The 17,553-nt window shown below is 50.1% G+C and overlaps 2 protein-coding genes across 3 annotated transcripts in view; one reads left to right on the forward strand and one right to left on the reverse strand.

Moving 5' to 3' along the window:
• On the forward strand, window positions 1-10,033 carry LOC137907915 (synaptosomal-associated protein 23-like). Of its 2 annotated transcripts, none has more exons than XM_068752277.1 (8): window positions 1-130; window positions 4,718-4,832; window positions 6,094-6,135; window positions 6,251-6,299; window positions 6,571-6,688; window positions 7,980-8,147; window positions 8,215-8,359; window positions 9,658-10,033. In XM_068752277.1, the coding sequence occupies exons 2-8, from the start codon at window positions 4,776-4,778 to the stop codon at window positions 9,718-9,720; spliced, it is 642 nt and encodes a 213-aa protein (XP_068608378.1). In that variant the 5' UTR covers window positions 1-130; window positions 4,718-4,775; the 3' UTR covers window positions 9,721-10,033. The 2 variants fall into 2 exon arrangements, with proteins under 2 accessions (XP_068608378.1, XP_068608377.1); XM_068752276.1 differs by having other exon boundaries at window positions 7-265.
• The window catches only part of sptb (spectrin, beta, erythrocytic), a 25,459-nt gene continuing 17,908 nt past the window's right edge, over window positions 10,003-17,553 (reverse strand). The window contains exons 23-37 of the mRNA XM_068752275.1: window positions 17,247-17,537; window positions 17,059-17,189; window positions 16,778-16,982; window positions 13,911-14,134; window positions 13,583-13,733; window positions 13,268-13,512; window positions 12,928-13,066; window positions 12,484-12,568; window positions 12,210-12,406; window positions 12,059-12,132; window positions 11,954-11,999; window positions 11,685-11,884; window positions 11,441-11,614; window positions 10,987-11,029; window positions 10,003-10,884 (exon numbers count right to left, since the gene is read on the reverse strand). Of these exons, the coding sequence (XP_068608376.1) occupies window positions 10,744-10,884; window positions 10,987-11,029; window positions 11,441-11,614; window positions 11,685-11,884; window positions 11,954-11,999; window positions 12,059-12,132; window positions 12,210-12,406; window positions 12,484-12,568; window positions 12,928-13,066; window positions 13,268-13,512; window positions 13,583-13,733; window positions 13,911-14,134; window positions 16,778-16,982; window positions 17,059-17,189; window positions 17,247-17,537 (2,346 nt within the window). The 3' untranslated portion in view covers window positions 10,003-10,743. The remainder of the gene's footprint in view (window positions 10,885-10,986; window positions 11,030-11,440; window positions 11,615-11,684; window positions 11,885-11,953; window positions 12,000-12,058; window positions 12,133-12,209; window positions 12,407-12,483; window positions 12,569-12,927; window positions 13,067-13,267; window positions 13,513-13,582; window positions 13,734-13,910; window positions 14,135-16,777; window positions 16,983-17,058; window positions 17,190-17,246; window positions 17,538-17,553) is intronic.

Raw genomic sequence — 17,553 nt, forward strand, 5'->3', positions numbered from 1 at the left:
AAAGGCACCGCCCGACAGGGCCCGCACGGCGGAGTTCGTGAAGGAATCCAGAAGTTACCGGAGGCCGGATAAACCGAGCAGGAGGAGGAGGAGGGGGAGATAGTGTTTGTTCAGCAGAGGAGGGTTACCTGTGAGTAGTGACACCTTCGATAAACACCTGGCCCTGCCCGTGGAGCCGTTCACCTGGGAGCTTGTTGAGGCTAACCGGCTAGCTAGCGTAACTTTAGCAGAAGTTCCTCCGGCTGCTTCCTCTTCTTTAGATCATGTAAGTTACCTTTGATCTGCGTTACCGCAACACCTGTAAACTCTATTTCAGGTGTGTTCATGTTTCAACGGAATCCTATTGATTTGTATATGATGTCGTTTGGTATTTCATTAAACCTTAATCCAAATACCAAATACCAATGACGTAATCGAGTAGGTATCGATACCCCAACATTCTGATCATGGCCCGTGTGCGCGGCTGTTTGTGTGGGTCCACATTGACCTTTGACCTCCTGGCCTGGCCTTCAGACGGATGCTTGATGACTGAAGACCTGTCCGTCGCCATCAATGCCCCCCAGAAACTAAACCTGAGGTTCTAAGCTGACCTTCCCCTGCTGGCCGGAGGGCGTAATCTCTCTGAGGGGAGGGACCGCCTCCGCAGGTAGAAGATGGCGGTTAGCAGATGGCGGTTAGCGTGCTGCGTGTCGGATCTGGAGGAACGGGTTTGGGGAGGAAGCAGCTTGTTGTTTGTGTGAGGAAGAGGGATACCTTCCTCTTCATCCTCCGGACGTTTCGTGCTGCAGGAAGTGATTCGGACTCGATGTTGAGCCGAAGGCTGACGCAGAGTTTGCTTCATTCGCTGACCGACATTTAATGATCGACCAAAGGTGGACACCGTTTCCGTTTTACCTGCGGCTGCAGGTAATTCAGTGACGTCACCAGTATCACGGCGACAGGCTGAAGTCACGTGACCCATGACCCCAGGCGTTTGGATGCATCGCTCTTCCGATGCTCCTTCAGGGTTCGTTTGGGTTTGCTGAGGCGTCGTGCTCTTACCTGTGAAAGCACACCTGTGGGCGGACCGGTCCGACTCTCAGCGTCGTCCTGATGCTGTGCAGATGTTGACATGACGAAGCCTAGATTTTAATCTGAGCCTCACCTGAGTGAAGTCACATGACTACCTGAGCCATTAAACTGAAGCTGGCTCTCTGTCCACTGATGATGTCATCGGGTAACGTGACGCTTCCTGCTGTTCTACCTGCTGCAGGTGAAAATGGAAGCCGGTTAGTTTCTGATCCCAGAAAGGACGAGTCGTCATTTATTGTGAGGCTGTGGGATCGTTTGGATGATTGATGATCAATGATTCTGATCCTGTCTTTCAGTGGGCGGAGTCTAAACTGGCCACGTGATTATTTCACAAAGGGGTTGTTTTTGTGTTTTTCTACCTACACCAGGTGACTAAACGCCTCCACGTCCCCTCACATAGGTGGAACCCTCATCCTGACGCAGGTGTGCTTCCTGCAGCAGCGTGTGTTCTCACTGAAGCAGCAAGGGGGCGACGTCGGTTCACTCGTCTTTAAATTAAATTTAAATCCATTAATTTAAGTTAAACTTTGAGTCAATGCAATTCAAAGTCTGAAGATGTGACATGACCCCTGACCCTGACCCTGACCCTAACCCATTCACAATCCATCCTGCTAATGATGCTTTAGCTTCAGCAGCAGATGCAAACAGGAAGTGAACGGGTGAGCGGAGATCTAAATAGATCGTAGTTACCCCGCACGGTTAATAGATCTATTTAGATTGTAGTTACCCCGCACGGTTAATAGATCTAAATAGATCGTAGTTACCCCGCACGGTTAATAGATCTAAATAGATCGTAGTTACCCCACACGGTTAATAGATCTAAATAGATCGTAGTTACCCCGCACGGTTAATAGATCTAAATAGATCGTAGTTACCCCGCACGGTTAATAGATCTAAATAGATCGTAGTTACCCCGCACGGTTAATAGATCTAAATAGATCGTAGTTACCCCGCACGGTTAATAGATCTAAATAGATCGTAGTTACCCCGCGCGGTTAATAGATCTAAATAGATCGTAGTTACCCCGCACGGTTAATAGATCTAAATAGATCGTAGTTACCCCGCACGGTTAATAGATCTAAATAGATCGTAGTTACCCCACACGGTTAATAGATCTAAATAGATCGTAGTTACCCCGCACGGTTAATAGATCTAAATAGATCGTAGTTACCCCGCGCGGTTAATAGATCTAAATAGATCGTAGTTACCCCGCACGGTTAATAGATCTAAATAGATCGTAGTTACCCCGCACGGTTAATAGATCTAAATAGATCGTAGTTACCCCGCACGGTTAATAGATCTAAATAGATCGTAGTTACCCCGCACGGTTAATAGATCTAAATAGATCGTAGTTACCCCGCACGGTTAATAGATCTAAATAGATCGTAGTTACCCCGCACGGTTAATAGATCTAAATAGATTGTAGTTACCCCACACGGTTAATAGATCTAAATAGATCGTAGTTACCCCACACGGTTAATAGATCTAAATAGATCGTAGTTACCCCGCACGGTTAATAGATCTAAATAGATCGTAGTTACCCCGCACGGTTAATAGATCTAAATAGATCGTAGTTACCCCGCACGGTTAATAGATCTAAATAGATCGTAGTTACCCCGCACGGTTAATAGATCTAAATAGATCGTAGTTACCCCGCACGGTTAATAGATCTAAATAGATCGTAGTTACCCCACACGGTTAATAGATCTAAATAGATCGTAGTTACCCCGCACGGTTAATAGATCTAAATAGATCGTAGTTACCCCGCACGGTTAATAGATCTAAATAGATCGTAGTTACCCCACACGGTTAATAGATCTAAATAGATCGTAGTTACCCCACACGGTTAATAGATCTAAATAGATCGTAGTTACCCCGCACGGTTAATAGATCTAAATAGATCGTAGTTACCCCGCACGGTTAATAGATCTAAATAGATCGTAGTTACCCCACACGGTTAATAGATCTAAATAGATCGTAGTTACCCCGCACGGTTAATAGATCTAAATAGATCGTAGTTACCCCACACGGTTAATAGATCTAAATAGATCGTAGTTACCCCGCACGGTTAATAGATCTAAATAGATCGTAGTTACCCCGCACGGTTAATAGATCTAAATAGATCGTAGTTACCCCGCGCGGTTAATAGATCTAAATAGATCGTAGTTACCCCGCGCGGTTAATAGATCTAAATAGATCGTAGTTACCCCGCACGGTTAATAGATCTAAATAGATCGTAGTTACCCCGCGCGGTTAATAGATCTAAATAGATCGTAGTTACCCCGCACGGTTAATAGATCTAAATAGATCGTAGTTACCCCGCGCGGTTAATAGATCTAAATAGATCGTAGTTACCCCACACGGTTAATAGATCTAAATAGATCGTAGTTACCCCGCACGGTTAATAGATCTAAATAGATCGTAGTTACCCCGCGCGGTTAATAGATCTAAATAGATCGTAGTTACCCCGCGCGGTTAATAGATCTAAATAGATCGTAGTTACCCCACGCGGTTAATAGATCTAAATAGATCGTAGTTACCCCGCACGGTTAATAGATCTAAATAGATCGTAGTTACCCCGCACGGTTAATAGATCTAAATAGATCGTAGTTACCCCGCACGGTTAATAGATCTAAATAGATCGTAGTTACCCCGCACGGTTAATAGATCTAAATAGATCGTAGTTACCCCGCACGGTTAATAGATCTAAATAGATCGTAGTTACCCCGCACGGTTAATAGATCTAAATAGATCGTAGTTACCCCGCACGGTTAATAGATCTAAATAGATCGTAGTTACCCCGCACTGTTAATAGATCTAAATAGATCGTAGTTACCCCGCACGGTTAATAGATCTAAATAGATCGTAGTTACCCCGCGCGGTTAATAGATCTAAATAGATCGTAGTTACCCCGCACGGTTAATAGATCTAAATAGATCGTAGTTACCCCGCACGGTTAATAGATCTAAATAGATCGTAGTTACCCCGCACGGTTAATAGATCTAAATAGATCGTAGTTACCCCGCACGGTTAATAGATCTAAATAGATCGTAGTTACCCCGCACGGTTAATAGATCTAAATAGATCGTAGTTACCCCACACGGTTAATAGATCTAAATAGATCGTAGTTACCCCGCACGGTTAATAGATCTAAATAGATCGTAGTTACCCCGCACGGTTAATAGATCTAAATAGATCGTAGTTACCCCGCACGGTTACCCCACACGGTTACGTGTTGCTCGGTACGGATGGTCACCTGACAGGAGGACCATTGATCAGGACTTCGTTAATATTAATAACGGCAGCAGTGATGGAAACCGTTTGTCACCTGTGTAGTTTCTGTTCTTGGAGTTCAACAGTACGCATCATCATCATCATCATCATCATCAAATCACGTATTGATTACGAGATCCGCCTGCATACCTGTCTGTCCACCTTCCGTTGCTCTGCCCCCACCTCTGGATGCTATTTCAGTATCTCACATCAAAGGTCACCTTTGTGACCCTGTGTTTTCTCCTGTTGCAGTTTAATTGTCTTTTACATTGTTATGATTATCATTGTTTCATTAACATCAGGCATCATGTCAGGGACCCGTTGGTCGTTCTGTGATGTCATCCAGTGACGTTACGTTCTGCTCGCCATTCAGGCCGCAGAAGGTCGAGCTCAAAGCCACGGGGGGAGCCTCCAAACCGGAAAGCGTCAACATGGAAGACATGACAGCGGAGCAGATCACCGTGAGAGCCAATCAGGTCACGGATGAGGTGAGGGATCACCGTGAGAGCCAATCAGGTCACGGATGAGGTGAGGGGTCACCGTGAGAGCCAATCAGGTCACGGATGAGGTGAGGCGTGCAAAAACCAGCCGTGATGGGAAGTGCTGAGTTCGGCTGTTTCACCTAGAGAGGCGGAGCTAACAATTCAAGGACAGCCTCTCGGAATTATTATTTTTAAATGTCTGACATCCAGGATTTATTGTAACTCCAGGTATCACCTGTACCCCCCCCCCCCCCCCCCACACGCCTTACATCATCAATCAGGACGGTCGGCCTTTGATTCTAAACCACAGTTAGCCGTTAGCTCCCCTGAGCAGACTAATGAATGGAACTGGCTCCACCAAAGTGTAATGGCTCGACTCCACCACCAGGTGTTATTCCAAACGGAAGCTGAGCCAGGCTTGCTCAGGAACTCATCAGGGCTTTGTGTTTGGTTCCTTGTGTTAGTCAAACGTTAGTCCTGCTTCAGCCGCAGCGGAGGAGGGTAATTATGGAGGCTTTAACAGGAAGTGTGCCTTGTTACCTGGGAGACGATAGTTTAATGATTTAGTCTGCTCACCTTCTGCACCTGTCTTTTTGGGGCGTCTCCTTCAGGTGTGAGTGGTTAGCTCGGTGTCATCTGAATATGATAAGGGAATACTCGAGAAGAGTTCTTGTGTTAGTAAGACTAAATAAAACCGCATCAGGAGGTTCTCCTATTAGCGCCTCCTCTACCTCACCTGCCTGTCAGGCCTTCACACAGACGATGAAGGATCGATGATCCGGCTCAGCCAATAGATGTCTGCCGTGCATCTATTCGTAGACACAAAGGTGGAGCGCACCTGAGCCGACGGCGTTCTTCATGCGTCTTTGTGCTCGGCCCGAATCCCTGAAGCGGAGAACCTCTGCCTAACCGGGTCGGCTGCGTCAGTGGAGGAGTCCCCGTTCTCCTGCTCACCTGTGCTCACCTCCACAAGGGCTGAATCAATAGTGGCCTGTAGGACTCTGGATCCAGATCCAGATCCAGAAGGACAGTAACGTTTAGGGGGGTTTGATCCTGTTTCTGCTGAATCAATAGTGGCCAGTAGGACTCTGGATCCTTCTGGATCCAGATCCAGAAGGACAGTAACGTTTAGGGGGGTTTGATCCTGTTTCTGCTGAATCAATAGTGGCCTGTAGGACTCTGGATCCAGATCCAGGTCCAGAAGGACAGTAACGTTTAGGGGGGCTTGATCCGACCTGCATTGATCCTGCTTCCGCTTCCCCCTCAGTCGCTGGAGAGCACACGGCGGATGCTGCAGCTGGCGGAGGAGGTAAGACCTAATCAGTGATCGTGGTGAGGATGAGAGGAATCTCATCTCAGTGGTGGTGGGGAACACCGTCAGCCGATTGGTTATTGATCACCACCAAACTTGTCCTCGGTCACAGAGCAGACAGACGGGCGGTAACACCATGGTGATGCTGGACCAGCAGGGAGGTAACGACTCGAACGCACACGGTCTCATGTTCTCATCTGCAGATCCGCTTTGAGGTCAGAGGGTGAGGAAACGATTGATCCTGCTACTGCTCATGTGATGTGGCTTTTATTGTCCGTCTGATCGGTGGGAGGATTCACCGAACGGGGCTTTTCCTTGGCGCCGCCTAAAACAGCAATAAATAAACTGCTAGCTTGAGCGCTACGCTAGCCTTCGCCGTTCGCGGTTAGCGATGAACCCGGGCGCGGTGACGTGTTCCTGTCGGTGTTTCAGAGCAGCTGAAGCGTGTGGAGGAGGGCATGGACCAGATCAACCAGGACATGAGGACGGCCGAGAAGAACCTGACGGACCTGTCCAAGTGCTGCGGCCTCTGTGTCTGCCCCTGTGACAGGTAGGCCCGGGTGCAGGTGAGCCTCTTCTGCCCCTGTGGCAGGTAGGCCCGGGTGCAGGTGAGCCTCTTCTGCCCCTGTGACAGGTAGGCCCGGGTGCAGGTGAGCCTCTTCTGCCCCTGTGGCAGGTAGGCCCGGGTGCAGGTGAGCCTCTTCTGCCCCTGTGGCAGGTAGGCCCGGGTGCAGGTGAGCCTCTTCTGCCCCTGTGACAGGTAGGCCCGGGTGCAGGTGAGCCTCTTCTGCCCCTGTGGCAGGTAGGCCCGGGTGCAGGTGAGCCTCTTCTGCCCCTGTGGCAGGTAGGCCCGGGTGCAGGTGAGCCTCTTCTGCCCCTGTGGCAGGTAGGCCCGGGTGCAGGTGAGCCTCTTCTGCCCCTGTGGCAGGTAGGCCCGGGTGCAGGTGAGCCTCTTCTGCCCCTGTGCCAGGTAGGCCCGGGTGCAGGTGAGCCTCTTCTGCCCCTGTGGCAGGTAGGCCCGGGTGCAGGTGAGCCTCTTCTGCCCCTGTGGCAGGTAGGCCCGGGTGCAGGTGAGCCTCTTCTGCCCCTGTGGCAGGTAGGCCCGGGTGCAGGTGAGCCTCTTCTGCCCCTGTGGCAGGTAGGCCCGGGTGCAGGTGAGCCTCTTCTGCCCCTGTGGCAGGTGGGCCCGGGTGCAGGTGAGCCTCTTCTGCCCCTGTGGCAGGTGGGCCCGGGTGCAGGTGAGCCTCTTCTGCCCCTGTGGCAGGTGGGCCCGGGTGCAGGTGAGCCTCTTCTGCCCCTGTGGCAGGTGGGCCCGGGTGCAGGTGAGCCTCTTCTGCCCCTGTGGCAGGTGGGCCCGGGTGCAGGTGAGCCTCTTCTCTGCGTCTGGGACCGACGTTATAAACTATCTGGTTGTTTCGTTACAAAGTATTCAGTAAGTATTAAATGTTACACAAAAGGCGCTTTTTGGTCCTTCGCCATGGCAACGGCAGCCGATGCTCGTGGGTACTTTGGGGGTGCCAAAGCTCCCAATCTTTCGTCGTTTTGCGCCTTTGACCGGTTGGGCGACTGGAATTTGTGACTAAAGTGTGAAATGGGGGGGCGAGAGCAGACGCTGGACGGAGACTGATCGTCCTGGAACATCTGCCGTTCATGAGGACCAGATGTTCTGGTCGTTTCTCTGTCATGACTGCTATTGGTTGCTGTGAGTCATGTGATCTGGTGAGAGGGTTAAAGGTAAATCATGTCTGTTAATGTCTCCCGCTGCTTCCTGGAGGCGGGGCTCTGGTTACAGTGGAATCAGGTGTGTCCGTCCTCCTGCTCACTTCCTGTTTCTCCTCCAGAGTGTCGTCAATCGAGCATGATTCCCGATACAAGCGCACCTGGGGCATCAGAGGAGACGGAGAAACGGATTCCACCGGCTCTAAAGTGGTCTCCAGGCAACCGTCAACCGTTCATAATGGGCAAGCCGCCCAGGTGAACGCCGCTGCCTCCGGCCCCTACATCAAGCGGTGAGGCCTCTTTGATCTTTGGCTGCGATCGATGCGTTCGTCTCATCTGAACCCCGCCTCCCTCCAGGGTGGCCCATGATGCCCGTGAGGATGAGATGGAGGAGAACCTGGAAGCGGTGGGCGGCATCATCGGGAACCTGAAGACGATGGCGGCGGACATGGGCTCTGAGATCGACAAGCAGAACAGGCAGATCGACAACATCACCGGCAAGGTGAGACTGGTTCCCAGTACCGAACCAGCGCTGGTGCTGGTGAGACTGGTTCCCAGTACCGAACCAGCGCCGGTGCTGGTGAGACTGGTTCCCAGTACCGAACCAGCGCCGGTGCTGGTGAGACTGGTTCCCAGTACCGAACCAGCGCCGGTGCTGGTGAGACTGGTTCCCAGTACCCAACCAGCGCCGGTGCTGGTGAGACTGGTTCCCGGTACCGAACCGTTTCGGCTCTGCACGGTGCTGGTGCTCACCTTACTGGTGAGACTGGTTCCCAGTACCGAACCGTTTCGGCTCTGCACGGTGCTGGTGCTCACCTTACTGGTGAGACTGGTTCCCAGTACCGAACCAGCGCTGGTGCTGGTGAGACTGGTTCCCAGTACCGAACCAGCGCCGGTGCTGGTGAGACTGGTTCCCAGTACCGAACCAGCGCCGGTGCTGGTGAGACTGGTTCCCAGTACCGAACCGGCGCTGGTGCTGGTGAGACTGGTTCCCAGTACCGAACCGGCGCTGGTGCTGGTGAGACTGGTTCCCAGTACCGAACCAGCGCCGGTGCTGGTGAGACTGGTTCCCAGTACCCAACCAGCGCCGGTGCTGGTGAGACTGGTTCCCAGTACCGAACCAGCGCCGGTGCTGGTGAGACTGGTTCCCGGTACCGAACCGTTTCGGCTCTGCACGGTGCTGGTGCTCACCTTACTGGTGAGACTGGTTCCCAGTACCGAACCAGCGCTGGTGCTGGTGAGACTGGTTCCCAGTCGGGGCGTGACGGTTCCTGTGGATGTTTGGTCCGGTCCGGTACCGTTTTGGTTATATTTTCTCGTTAAAGGTATTACTAGCTCGATCTTAGTCCTGGGCGAGTTTCCGCACGGACACCGTTGACTGAGAGGGAGGGGGCGTGACTAAGGGCCTGAGCTGGAAGCCCCTCCCATCTCGCTACGCTCTCCTGTTCGGGAACGCCTTGGCTTCCCTGTTAAAGTTACCGTTTCTACATGTTTATTTATACTTTTATTTAGATTTTTAAATTGTTACAATGCAATAGTTTTAAAATCTCAGTCTAATTTATTTGAAATATCACCCAAATGGGTCTCTTTGATTTATTTATACAACTTTGTTAAAATGCTTTTATTTAAACAAAATGCAAAGTAATTTTCTGCCTTTTCTGTCCCGAAAATGAACCGAACTGAGCCGAAATTAGTCAAATGAACAAACTGCTTCATCAGTATCTGTTTGATGTCGTTTGGGCGTTAGCTGGAGCCGCTGCAGACGCTTTGAACGTTTCTATTTCATCCTCTGTCTTTCAGGCGGACATGAATAAAGTTCGCATTGAAGAAGCCAACGTGAGGGCCAACAAGCTGATCCAGTAGTTCCGTCCGTCAGCCCGTCCACACGCGCTGCGCTACTGCAGCAACACGCTCTTTGCTAGCATCGTGCCGTCCCTGTACCGAGACGTGAGTAGGATGAACTTTCTGAAGCTGCACCAAAGAGAACGTGACGACGGCTGGAATCTGTCTTTTCCTGACGTACGGAACAGTTAGTCTCTCGGCTACATGTCGTTCGACCATCCGCGTCCTCCTATGATTGGTTCGGTGTGTAATTAACGTAACTTTATTGTGCCATCGATGATATACTTATTTAACCAGCAGAAATGACTCGTGAATAAAGGCTTTTTTATTGGTGCTTTTTTCTCATGTCATTTATGCAGTTTCTCACGTAGAAGGTGGGGGTGGGCCGCCTCATGTCCATATCTGAGTGTTTCACATGTCCAGTAAGAAATGTGCTACGTCAGAAAAGCAAGCAGCTGCTAGTTAGCATGAAGCTAACGCTTCCATCATCGCTCTGCACCGAACTCTGGTATCAGCATCAATATGGATTCTTCCAAGCTGCAGACGAGGCTCAGCAAATCATGTAGCACCGTATCGAAGGTAAACATGCAGTGGTAGCCATAGAAACGGTGCGTGTGTTCATCAATACGTGGATTTACTGCACATTAATGTCGGCCTTCAGCTCGATGGTGGGATGGGGTGGGACGAAGGCGGGATGGGGCGGGACGAAGGCGGGATGGGGCGGGACGAAGGCGGGATGGGGTGGGACGAAGGCGGGATGGGGCGGGACGAAGGCGGGATGGGGCGGGACGAAGGCGGGATGGGGTGGGACGAAGGCGGGACGCGAGCCGGGCTGAAGGGGGGGCGGGGTGGGACGCGAGCCGGACTGAAGGGAGGGCGGTTTGCGTGTGACCTTAAATACAAGCGAGCAAACGTCTGTAACCTAAACTACAATCAAACGATACAAAAACCCGGCCGAGCACGTTCACTTCTTCTCTCGTTCACTTCTTCTCTCGTTCACTTCTTCTCTCGTTCACTTCTTCTTGCGTTCACTTCTTCTTGCGTTCACTTCTTCTTGGCAAAACGACTGAACCTCTTCTCCTTGTCTTTCTTCACAAGGCCGGGTTTGGGGAGGCTGTGGGTTTTGGCCCCTGAGGGCCCCGCCGCCGCCCCCTCCATGGCTTCGCTCCAGCGCTGGAGCTCCTCCTGAGACGAAGTCGTTAACGTTACTTTATGAAACCAGCAGTAAATAAGCTCAACAGAGTACTCGTACGAAGGATGTGCGTCCGTGATTCTGCGTTTTCTCACCTCGTCTTGACACTGGAACAGGAACTCGCTGCCGTCTCCGAGGCTGAGGGAGGAAAGGGACAAACGAATGACCTCAGGGTCACGGGAAAATAAAGAATGTCAGCAAACATTCAGGTAGCGTGGCGTAGCGTAGCTTAGCGTGGCGTAGCGTAGCTTAGCGTGGCGTAGCGTAGCTTAGCGTGGCGTAGCGTAGCTTAGCGTGGCGTAGCGTAGCGTAGCTTAGCGTGGCGTAGCGTGGCGTAGCGTAGCTTAGCGTGGCGTAGCGTAGCTTAGCGTAGCGCAGCGTAGCTTAGCGTGGCGCAGCGTAGCTTAGCGTGGCGTAGCTTAGCGTGGCGTAGCGTAGCTTAGCGTGGCGTAGCGTGGCGTAGCGTAGCGCAGCGTAGCGCAGCGTAGCGCAGCGTAGCGCAGCGTAGCGCAGCGTAGCGCAGCGTAGCGTAGCGGACCGGGGTCTCACCGTAGCTTGGAGACGTGCTTCCTCTTCTTGTAGTTGCTGAGAATCTCCCAGCTCGCGTTTGCGAGGAGCAACGGCTCCTCGCCGTGATACCTCACGCCGTGGTCGGAACTCTTGGCGTCCTTATAGGCGGCGAGCTGACCCGGCTTCAGCACGCAATACAAGTTGTTCCACGACCTGCGAGGAAGAGGAGGAGTCATTGACGATCCGTCACGCTCAGAAGTCCTGACGGGGGAGGAGGGGCTACCTGCTGGACGCCTTCTTTCCGTAGCCGTCCACATCGTGTTTGCGGCCCAGCATTCCCTCCTGCAGCACCGGCTGGACTCTCGGGGGCTCCTGGGGCACGGTGGCGGCCTGTTCCGGTTCCGGTGGCACCGAGACGGATGGCTCCAACTCCAGAGAGCCGCTCGCTTCGGGGACCGTGGCGTCCAGCAGACCTGATCCAGACTGCAACAGAGAAGCGGATCAAGTTGGGACTTGTCTCTTGAAGGATCACGTGACCGGTGGACGACTGACCGGGGTCTGCTCCTCGATGGTGCACAGCCGGGAGGACTCCTCTCTCCTGCAGCATTAGGGATGAAGCTTTATCAGAGTCTTCCTCCTTCCTCCTTTCTGACTGACCGTGGCGTGCAGGTGTACCTGCTGTCTTTAATGAGCTCCTCCTCCTGCTGCCTCCTCAGCTCCAGTAGCTCCAGCTGAAACAGAGCAGATCTGGGCTCAGTCTGCGATCAGACGAGTCCTCGCCGCCATCGGCGTCCCTCCTCCTCCTCACCGTCGTGAAGCGCTCCAGGGCGGAGAAGCGCTCCTCCCAGGCGGCGGTGGACTTCTCGAAGGCCTCGTGTCTCTTCAGGAGTTTCTCCACCTCGTCCACGGTGTAGCCCAGGTCTCTGCTGGTGACGTAGGGTTCCTGAGCGGCCAGCCAGGCCTCAGCCACCGAGGCGTCCCGGGTGAACTGGCACACCTCCATCACTGACGGGGTAAAGGTGGAGGGCAGGTGAAAACCTCAAGGAACCGTGCAAACGGTCAGCACAGGATCTTCTACTCACGGAGGCGGAGCCAGTCCCACCGGTCGTCCCACTTCAGCATCATCTCCTTCCTCTTCTCCGTTAGTTGCACCACCTTCTCCTTGATCTGTTAGCGGTGTGAGGTAATTAACTGCAGGTGATATTCACGCCACGCCTCCCAGAGACCTCATTAAACGTAATGAAGGTGCTAATCTGAGGGTGAGGAGGCGTCGCCGTTACCTCGGGAGCGTCTCGGTGCTTGCGCGTCAGCAGGGCCTCGCCGAGCTGCACGCCACGCCTCCCAGAGACCTCATTAAACGTAACGAAGGTGCTAATCTGAGGGTGAGGAGGCGTCGCCGTTACCTCGGGAGCGTCTCGGTGCTTGCGCGTCAGCAGGGCGTCGCCGAGCTGCACGCCACGCCTCCCAGAGACCTCATTAAACGTAACGAAGGTGCTAATCTGAGGGTGAGGAGGCGTCGCCGTTACCTCGGGAGCGTCTCGGTGCTTGCGCGTCAGCAGGGCCTCGCCGAGCTGCATGCAGGCGCAGAACTCGGCCGCCCGGGCGTCCATCTCTGAGCGAATGCCCCGGTGGCATTTCTGCAGCAGCTCCATGGAGGAGACGTCCCTGATGAGGTAAGAAGTTTACCTCCCTCTGCAGGTAGGAGTTGGAACTGCACCACCAACATTAACAGAGCTTACAAAAATAATGGGTCTGACTATATCTATTATTATGCTTAGACCTTCTCTGGAATGGAAAACAACAACAGTAAATAACACAAAAGCAGGAAACGTTTCCGATGCAGTCAACAGACACAGGTGAGCTCACCTGGGTTTCTCCTGCGTCTCTATCTGCTGGTTGATGTTCTCCATCCAGGCCATCAGGTCTCTCACCATGCTGAAGAAGCGGAACTTGTCCACCGTGTCCACCAGCCGCCCCCTGCGTCCGTCGCAGGCGTCCAGCAGGCCCTTCCAGGCCTCCAGCACCCGCAGCTCCGTGGCCTGGATGCTGTCGGCTCGGCCTCCGGCGTACCGGGCGTGAAGACGAGCCGCCGTCTCCTGGAACTGCTGGACCTGGACGAAGGAATAACATCAAACCAGGTTATAAAAACGTGCATCGGAGTTGTTTTGTTTGAAGTTGTACCTGTTTTCGAAGAGCGGCGACGTCTCTCTCGAAGGCGGCGTGCGTCCTGTGAAAGGACTCGGCTTTGCTGAAGTCCTCCCCAACATCGTCGGGAAGACCCCCCAGCTTGTAGTGGATCTGAGCCACGAGCTCCTCCCCGTCGTCAAAGTACCTGAAGGACAGGATCCGCCTCTGGTTCATCATCATCATCATCATCACCCTTCCACCAATAATCTGATGTCTCATCTCAATCAGATACCATCTCCACTAACCGATCCATGGATTAGCATCCATCTTAAAACCTTTGCAGTGCGCCCCCTAGTGGATCCTCCCTGCATGGCACACTTACTGGAGCAGCTCGTAGGACGTGGTGAGGAGCTGACGGCGAGTGTCGATGAGCTCCAGCAGATCGGCCCAGCTCTCGTTGAGGCCGTCCTTCCACTCCGCCATGGCGGCCGCCTCGCCGTGTCCGGCTCCGATCAGCTCGTCTACCGTCCGGTTCACCAGGTCCACTCGCTCCTGACCAGCCGTCCCCGTCTCCCGGGCAAAGTCCCGGAACTTGTCCCTCAGAAGCTGAACAGAAAGGATGTTCTTAAAGGAGCGTTGAGCTTCCTTCAGTTATTATTATATGCTGGTTATGTAGAGCTTCCTTCAGTTATTATTATATGCTGGTTATGTAGAGTTTCCTTCAGTTATTATTATATGCTGGTTATGTAGAGCTTCCTTCAGTTATTATTATATGCTGGTTATGTAGAGTTTCCTTCAGTTATTATTATATGCTGGTTATGTAGAGTTTCCTTCAGTTATTATTATATGCTGGTTATGTAGAGTTTCCTTCAGTTATTATTATATGCTGGTTATGTAGAGTTTCCTTCAGTTATTATTATATGCTGGTTATGTAGAGTTTCCTTCAGTTATTATTATATGCTGGTTATGTAGAGCTTCCTTCAGTTATTATTATATGCTGGTTATGTAGAGCTTCCTTCAGTTATTATTATATGCTGGTTATGTAGAGTTTCCTTCAGTTATTATTATATGCTGGTTATGTAGAGCTTCCTTCAGTTATTATTATATGCTGGTTATGTAGAGTTTCCTTCAGTTATTATTATATGCTGGTTATGTAGAGCTTCCTTCAGTTATTATTATATGCTGGTTATGTAGAGTTTCCTTCAGTTATTATTATATGCTGGTTATGTAGAGTTTCCTTCAGTTATTATTATATGCTGGTTATGTAGAGCTTCCTTCAGTTATTATTATATGCTGGTTATGTAGAGTTTCCTTCAGTTATTATTATATGCTGGTTATGTAGAGCTTCCTTCAGTTATTATTATATGCTGGTTATGTAGAGCTTCCTTCAGTTATTATTATATGCTGGTTATGTAGAGCTTCCTTCAGTTATTATTATATGCTGGTTATGTAGAGTTTCCTTCAGTTATTATTATATGCTGGTTATGTAGAGTTTCCTTCAGTTATTATTATATGCTGGTTATGTAGAGTTTCCTTCAGTTATTATTATATGCTGGTTATGTAGAGTTTTCTTCAGTTATTATTATATGCTGGTTATGTAGTTTCCTTCAGTTATTATTATATGCTGGTTATGTAGAGTTTCCTTCAGTTATTATTATATGCTGGTTATGTAGAGCTTCAGTTATTATTATATGCTGGTTATGTAGAGTTTCCTTCAGTTATTATTATATGCTGGTTATGTAGAGTTTCCTTCAGTTATTATTATATGCTGGTTATGTAGAGCTTCCTTCAGTTATTATTATATGCTGGTTATGTAGAGCTTCCTTCAGTTATTATTATATGCTGGTTATGTAGAGTTTCCTTCAGTTATTATTATATGCTGGTTATGTAGTTTCTTTCAGTTATTATTATATGCTGGTTATGTAGAGCTTCCTTCAGTTATTATTATATGCTGGTTATGTAGAGCTTCCTTCAGTTATTATTATATGCTGGTTATGTAGAGTTTCCTTCAGTTATTATTATATGCTGGTTATGTAGTTTCCTTCAGTTATTATTATATGCTGGTTATGTAGAGTTTCCTTCAGTTATTATTATATGCTGGTTATGTAGAGTTTCCTTCAGTTATTATTATATGCTGGTTATGTAGAGTTTCCTTCAGTTATTATTATATGCTGGTTATGTAGAGTTTCCTTCAGTTATTATTATATGCTGGTTATGTAGAGCTTCCTTCAGTTATTATTATATGCTGGTTATGTAGTTTTCTTCAGTTATTATTATATGCTGGTTATGTAGAGTTTCCTTCAGTTATTATTATATGCTGGTTATGTAGAGCTTCCTTCAGTTATTATTATATGCTGGTTATGTAGAGTTTCCTTCAGTTATTATTATATGCTGGTTATGTAGAGTTTCCTTCAGTTATTATTATATGCTGGTTATGTAGAGTTTCCTTCAGTTATTATTATATGCTGGTTATGTAGAGCTTCCTTCAGTTATTATTATATGCTGGTTATGTAGTTTTCTTCAGTTATTATTATATGCTGGTTATGTAGAGCTTCCTTCAGTTATTATTATATGCTGGTTATGTAGAGCTTCAGTTATTATTATATGCTGGTTATGTAGTTTCCTTCAGTTATTATTATATGCTGGTTATGTAGAGCTTCCTTCAGTTATTATTATATGCTGGTTATGTAGAGTTTCCTTCAGTTATTATTATATGCTGGTTATGTAGAGTTTCCTTCAGTTATTATTATATGCTGGTTATGTAGAGTTTCCTTCAGTTATTATTATATGCTGGTTATGTAGAGCTTCCTTCAGTTATTATTATATGCTGGTTATGTAGAGTTTCCTTCAGTTATTATTATATGCTGGTTATGTAGAGCTTCCTTCAGTTATTATTATATGCTGGTTATGTAGAGTTTCCTTCAGTTATTATTATATGCTGGTTATGTAGAGCTTCAGTTATTATTATATGCTGGTTATGTAGAGTTTCCTTCAGTTATTATTATATGCTGGTTATGTAGAGTTTCCTTCAGTTATTATTATATGCTGGTTATGTAGAGTTTCCTTCAGTTATTATTATATGCTGGTTATGTAGAGCTTCCTTCAGTTATTATTATATGCTGGTTATGTAGAGCTTCCTTCAGTTATTATTATATGCTGGTTATGTAGAGCTTCCTTCAGTTATTATTATATTATATTATAATAATAACCCTAACCCCCTCCTGAACCGGATGTGTGATGACGGCTCACCGTGACGTGGTCCAGGTCCTGGCCCGTCTCCTGAGACGAGGCCACCAGGTCTCTCTCTGTGATCCAGTGCTCCAGGTCGTCCACCTCTCGGCTCAGCAGGAAGTGATGGAAGGCGTGGTCCAGCTTCTTCCTGCGCTCCTCCGCCAGCTCCTTCAGCCCTGCGTACTGCTTCTCCACCTGGCCCTGCCGCCTGATGATCTCCTCGCTGCGGGGGGGCGAACAGAGGATGGATTAAGGCTCCGGATGGGACGTGTGACGGCGGCGTTTTTAAAGGCACAAACCCTCGAGGATGACCCTCAGAGAACATTCTTTGGGCGCGGTCGGCCAGCTTCCGAACGGACTCGGCGTAATCGTCCACGGCCTGCTCGAGGACCGAGTGACGCTTCAGCATCAGCACGGCGCCCTGCTCGTCCTGGGGGGAGGGGGCGTGTCACTGGAGAGACCAGGACGTTTGATTTGCTGCCCTCACCTTGACCTTCTCGTCGGTAATTATGTAGAGCTCCTGCTCGCCGATCCAGGCTTCGGCCTCGCCGGCGTCGTTGTAGTAGCGCTGGGCCAGGTCGGCGCCGCTCAGCCGCTCCCTGCGTTTGGCCATCTCCTCCTGCAGCCGGGCCCACGCCTCCTCCAGATCCTTCAGCTGCTCCTCGATCTGCCCCGCCCCCGGCCCGCCCTCTGCGCCGGCGGCCGCCGCCATCCTCCTCCCTCGCTGCAGCACCTCATCGACGCGAGGCTGGTGGCCCTCCATCTCCCGCTGCAGCGTCTGGCGGGGGGGGGGT

Source organism: Brachionichthys hirsutus, chromosome 18 (assembly GCF_040956055.1).
Source record: "Brachionichthys hirsutus isolate HB-005 chromosome 18, CSIRO-AGI_Bhir_v1, whole genome shotgun sequence".
NCBI lineage: Eukaryota > Metazoa > Chordata > Actinopteri > Lophiiformes > Brachionichthyidae > Brachionichthys > Brachionichthys hirsutus.

Excerpts from the sequence above, each read along its gene's own strand:
- LOC137907915 (XM_068752276.1), top strand. Across the intron at positions 6,136-6,250 it reads TGCTGCAGCTGGCGGAGGAG|AGCAGACAGACGGGCGGTAA; the intron begins GTAAGACCTAAT and ends CCTCGGTCACAG. Across the intron at positions 6,300-6,570 it reads GATGCTGGACCAGCAGGGAG|AGCAGCTGAAGCGTGTGGAG; the intron begins GTAACGACTCGA and ends TCGGTGTTTCAG.